Source organism: Nothobranchius furzeri, chromosome 17 (assembly GCF_043380555.1).
Source record: "Nothobranchius furzeri strain GRZ-AD chromosome 17, NfurGRZ-RIMD1, whole genome shotgun sequence".
Lineage (NCBI taxonomy): Eukaryota > Metazoa > Chordata > Actinopteri > Cyprinodontiformes > Nothobranchiidae > Nothobranchius > Nothobranchius furzeri.
This window is the reverse complement of record NC_091757.1, coordinates 58,359,644-58,364,643: the sequence shown is the minus strand read 5'-3', so window position 1 is coordinate 58,364,643 and position 5,000 is coordinate 58,359,644. Positions and strand designations below refer to the sequence as shown.

At 44.8% G+C, this 5,000-nt stretch overlaps 1 protein-coding gene across 1 annotated transcript in view; it reads left to right on the top strand.

Moving 5' to 3' along the window:
• The window catches only part of si:dkey-215k6.1 (transmembrane protein 132D), a 285,229-nt gene that overhangs the window by 164,404 nt on the left and 115,825 nt on the right, over positions 1-5,000 (top strand). Inside the window, exon 4 of the mRNA XM_070546396.1 lies at positions 132-272. Coding sequence (XP_070402497.1) covers positions 132-272 — 141 coding nt within the window. The remainder of the gene's footprint in view (positions 1-131; positions 273-5,000) is intronic.

Here is a 5,000-nt window from a genome sequence, read left to right as displayed (position 1 = left end):
GAAATTCCAAACGGAGCGGGATGAATTTCCTTCAGACAAGTTTTCTCGTCAGTTTTAACTCGGCTTCTTTGTATAAAACCAGCTTAGATGAACTTCAGATTAACCTCCCCTTCTCCTCTTCTTCCCTGTAGGGTGTGGTTCCAGTCAGGCATCAACTTCCTGGCTGTGAAACCCAGCAGCCGTGTCGCGTGGGAGATCAAACAGGAAATGGCACCGGGAAGCAGTTCGCTGGCAGTGATTTGTCAGAGAAAGGCTTCCTCCACAGCGGAGAGGTAGCGCTGACGCACACATAACTAACTCCTTCTTCCAACAGCTTCCTGTCATCCAGAAGCGGCTTTGCCGATTCCTTGAACAAAGCATTTGTGGGTGCATAGATGTCTGAAAGGCTCTTTGATTATTCTGCTTCAAGGCCATAGAAATGATAGTGCCCCATTTTTCCTTCCAACAAGAGGCCCTGGTTGCTCTGCAGTGACAGTCCGCATGAAATAAGGTGTCCGTAACCCAGAAAAGGCTAATTATCTCAGGCAGGCACAGCGAGGGCTTTTCTGTTCCAGTGTTGGGTTGGATGTGAGTTAAGGTAAGGCCGTTTGGGCGGCCATTCTAGACCAAGTGTGGTTTTCATTTTGACAATTTATTTTTTTATGTCCATGAACATAAAATTACATATTTATAATTTAATGATTGCATTAAGGCATCACGGAAAATCAGCAGTATAGAAACTTTTATGCAGAGTTTTTAAAGGCCCGTCTGTCGCTACGCTTTTAGCTCGTTTCCACTCAGAAACTTTATTTTCCACGACTGAAATCTATTTGTGTCATTTATGAATCAGGAACCTTTCTCCTGTCAGCACACAGACCAGCATTTATACACACGTCTTTCATTTTATGCAAATATGAGACAATTTTCAAAGAAAATGCATCATATTGTAAAATTACCATCTCCGTTTTATAATTTGTTAACCTAACCAGGTTATCATCCCAAATCAGAAAAAGGGAATTCACAGGGAATGATGCACTTCCTTCCTCTTCCTCTTTTTTCTTTGCAGCAGCCATGACGAATGGCTTTCCACTCTACGCTGCGGTTACGGCCAGGCCACGACTCGATTAGCACCACTTAGCTAGCTGTTAGCCGCGTCTATCTTTGACTGATGGACAGCATCAGCAGGAACGAGTGATCACAAAGTGGCACAGAAGGACATAAAAGTGACGACAAAACTGCGCTCGGCTCTTAAATGACGAGAAGATGGGTAAAACAGAGAGAATGACACAATGAGCTGCAGAGAAATGCTATTTTAGATGCTAATTTGGGACCTAAGGTGAAAATAAAAAGATGTTTATAAAACTTTTCTATGACAGAAATGTAAGATTTGATTTTACAATGAGAGAAATTACTGATCTTAAACACACGCCTTCAAAAAGCTGACATGTTATTCATGCTGTAAACTGCACTTTGTGCTTAAAAGTAATAATTGTAATGATAATAATTCCTAAATATATTTGCAGGATAAAGAATATCTGTGTCTAGACTGGAATTGAGCCGTCTGGGTTAGACCAGTAGGTGGCGATGAAATCCACATCCAGGACGCACAAAAACACAAAAGAAGAGCTTTCTGAGCATCGAGGTGTAATTCTTTAGTTTGGTGTTTGATGATGAAATAATATTATGTCGATACGGTAAAATGCTATCAGATTGTTGCTGATGTGTCCAAAGTAATCAGAGTACAATTTAGATTTGTTCCTTTTCGGGTCGACTGACTGACGTGAAACGATTTTACACACAAACACAATCCTTTCTGAGGAGACGGACACATTCTTCCCTGTTTTAACTACTCGTCATGGTGGTGCTAGCTCCTTCGTGTAACACCTTCAGTAGGAGCAGGTGGAAAACGCCATCGAATAGAATAGAATAGAATAGAATAGACTTTATTGATCCCGCAGTAGTGACATTAGCTTGTTACAACAATAATAACAAAGGTACTTGTATTTATACACATAGGCAGTAGTCTAGAACTGTAACCTTCAACCACTAAAAACCACAAATAAAAAAGGGAAAACTTGGGTTTCTAAACTATGCAGCACACTGCGGGAGACACGGACATGCTGTATATCCGGTACTGACTGAGTACTGAACACATACTTAATATTACATCGGTGGTATTGTGTACCAGGATAATGCAGTACAGCGTACCCTGAGGAGTTATACACTCGTACTGCAGAGGGGGTAGCGCTCTGTTTTACATCTGGGGAGTCTCAGTCTGCCTCTGAGGGAGCTGTCCGTGGTCTCCTCAGTGGAACGCCGTGGGTGGGAGGGATTTTTTAAGATGGAGGTCATTTTCCCAGCATCCTCCTTTCACACGTCTCCTCAACTGAATCCAGCGGGCAGCTCAGAACCGAACTAGCTTGTTCAGCCTCTTCCTGTCTCGGTCAGAGCTGCCTGCACCCCAGCAGACCACAGCAGAGTGGACAACAGCCACAGAGTGATAAAATAATTTTGGTATTAGCTCCAGATGCCCTCAGCTTCCTCAGAAGGTGGAGACGGCTCTGACTCTTCTTATACGGAGCATCTGTGTTGTCCAAGTCAGCGAAACTTCAAAATAAAGCAACTTTCAGTAACACTTTACAACAAGGGTCCCTTTATAAACATTATTTAGTGCATTATTAAGCATTAAAAACTGTTAAGTAAAGCATTAATAGTAATGTTAATATTAGATAATGCGTTACTGAGCAGGACTCCCGGCCCTTTACCTAATCTTAAGGACACAACATCAGGAACATCAATAAATGGATCCCTTCTTTATTAATGCTTAATAATGCACTAAGTACCGTTAATAAAGGGACCCCATTGTAAAGTGTTTTCACATTTTCTAAATCAAAGTACATTTAATAATAAGTTCTAATGTTTGTTTTTGCATTTTGGATGGATGACCGTATAATCGATGTGGATCGACACTCCTACTGAGCTCAGCTTACAACGGCCATGGTGGAGGGTGTTGGGTATTTTTATAATTGTACCTTTTTGAGGCCTAAAAGATGCCCATTTTGTGTTATTAACACTTCATGAATCTCTGTGTTTGCCAGCTGTGGCTGCTCATGAAAGGTTGAGCAGAGAAGCTCGTTTGCAGTCAAGGATGTTGACTCCAACCAAACCTCTGTACCTCTGTAACCTGAGAAGGCCCCGCCTTCTCACCCATCCTTTGCTGAATAAAGCCCCTGGGAAACTGAGGAGACGGAGGAGTGACGTGGGAAAAGCCTCGGAGGAGGTTTTTCCCTGCGTTAACTCCATTATTTTGGGGACTCAGGGTAAAATGTCTTCCTTGTTGTCATGTGTGTTGATTTTAGGTTTCAGGGTTATGGAGATTAAATATTACGTAACATTTAATTAACTAACATTTTGGTGGAGGATGCGGGCATGCAGGGCTGTGAGCTGAAGGCTTTCCCCAGGAGCAGAGGGGGCCTGGTTAGCTCCATGGAGGGGGTTTCTGCACCCAGCTCTCGCATGACGATTCATGGACATTACGAATAATCTCTCTCTCTCTCTCTGTGTCGTCCTTTATGGTAATATGGGATAAATCTAAAATTACCTATCAGAGGGACTGTGAGCGATTCTAGAATGATGATGTTTGTCTTTCAAGTAAGCTGCTGATTTAGACTGATGTTTAACTCATTTTTGTTACATTTTTGCCCTCAAAGTTTTACTAACATGTCTATTTTGGACCAATTTTGAGGAGCGCTTTAAAAAATTCACATTTGTGGCCCTCACACTTTTATGGACAGAATTTCTAGACGCAGCCGTGGTGTGGAGTGTGTCGAGTTTGGTGGCAGGAGAATCTCGTCTCTGCTTTTTGCGGATGATGTGGTCCTCCTAGCTTCATCCAGCTCTGACCTTCAGCTCTTGCTGGGTAGGTTCGCGGCCGAGTGTGAAGCGGCTGGGATGAGGATCAGCACCTCCAAATCTGAGACCATGGTTCTCGACCGGAAAAGGGTGGCTTGCCAACTCCGGGTCGGGGGAGAGGTCCTACCTCAAGTGGAGGAGTTTAAGTATCTCGGGGTCTTGTTCACGAGTGAGGGTAGGAGGGATCGGGAGATCGACAGGCGGATTGGTTCGGCGTCTGCAGTGATGCGGACGCTGAGCCGATCTGTCGTGGGGAAGAGGGAGCTGAGCCAGAAAGCCAGGCTCTCGATTTACCGGTCGATCTACGTCCCAATCCTCACCTATGGTCATGAGCTTTGGGTAATGACCGAAAGAACGAGATCGCGGATACAAGCGGCCGAAATGAGTTTCCTCCGTAGGGTGGCCGGGCTCAGCCTTAGAGATAGGGTGAGGAGCTCGGACATTCGGGAGGGACTCGGAGTAGAACCGCTGCTCCTCCGGATCGAAAGGAGCCAGTTGAGGTGGTTTGGGCATCTGGTCAGGATGCCTCCTGGACGCCTCCCTGGGGAGGTGTTTCGGGCATGTCCTGCCGGCAGAAGGCCCCCGGGTCGACCCAGGACACGTTGGAGAGGTTACATTTCCAATCTGGTCCGGGAACGCCTTGGGGTCCTGCCGGAGGAGCTGGTGGAGGTGGCCGGGGAGAGGACGGCCTGGAGCTCCCTAGTTGGGATGCTGCCCCCGCGACCCGGACCCGGATAAGCGGAGGAAGACGAGACGACATTTGTGGCCCACAAGGTCTATTAACCAGATGATTTTGGCCTTCCTCTTGAAATGTGTGGAAAGACAGAAAGAAAGAAAGAAAGAAAGAAAACAGTATTTTTGTTTACAGCGTAAGCAGAAAGAGCAGTAGCAGAAGGATCCACCTTGCTTTGACCAGAAAAATGTTTGTTGTTTTCATCTCTGACTTTGTTGACTGTTTCCTCTCAATAATCACCTTTTTAGCAGGTTTAACGTTTTACGGCATGATGGTTTGGAAAGGTCTTGTGAAAATAACGGCGTAAGAACGAGCTCTTTAGCAGTGGAGAAGCATAAGTTACTGTGTGAGAAAACAATGTTTACACATTTTATTC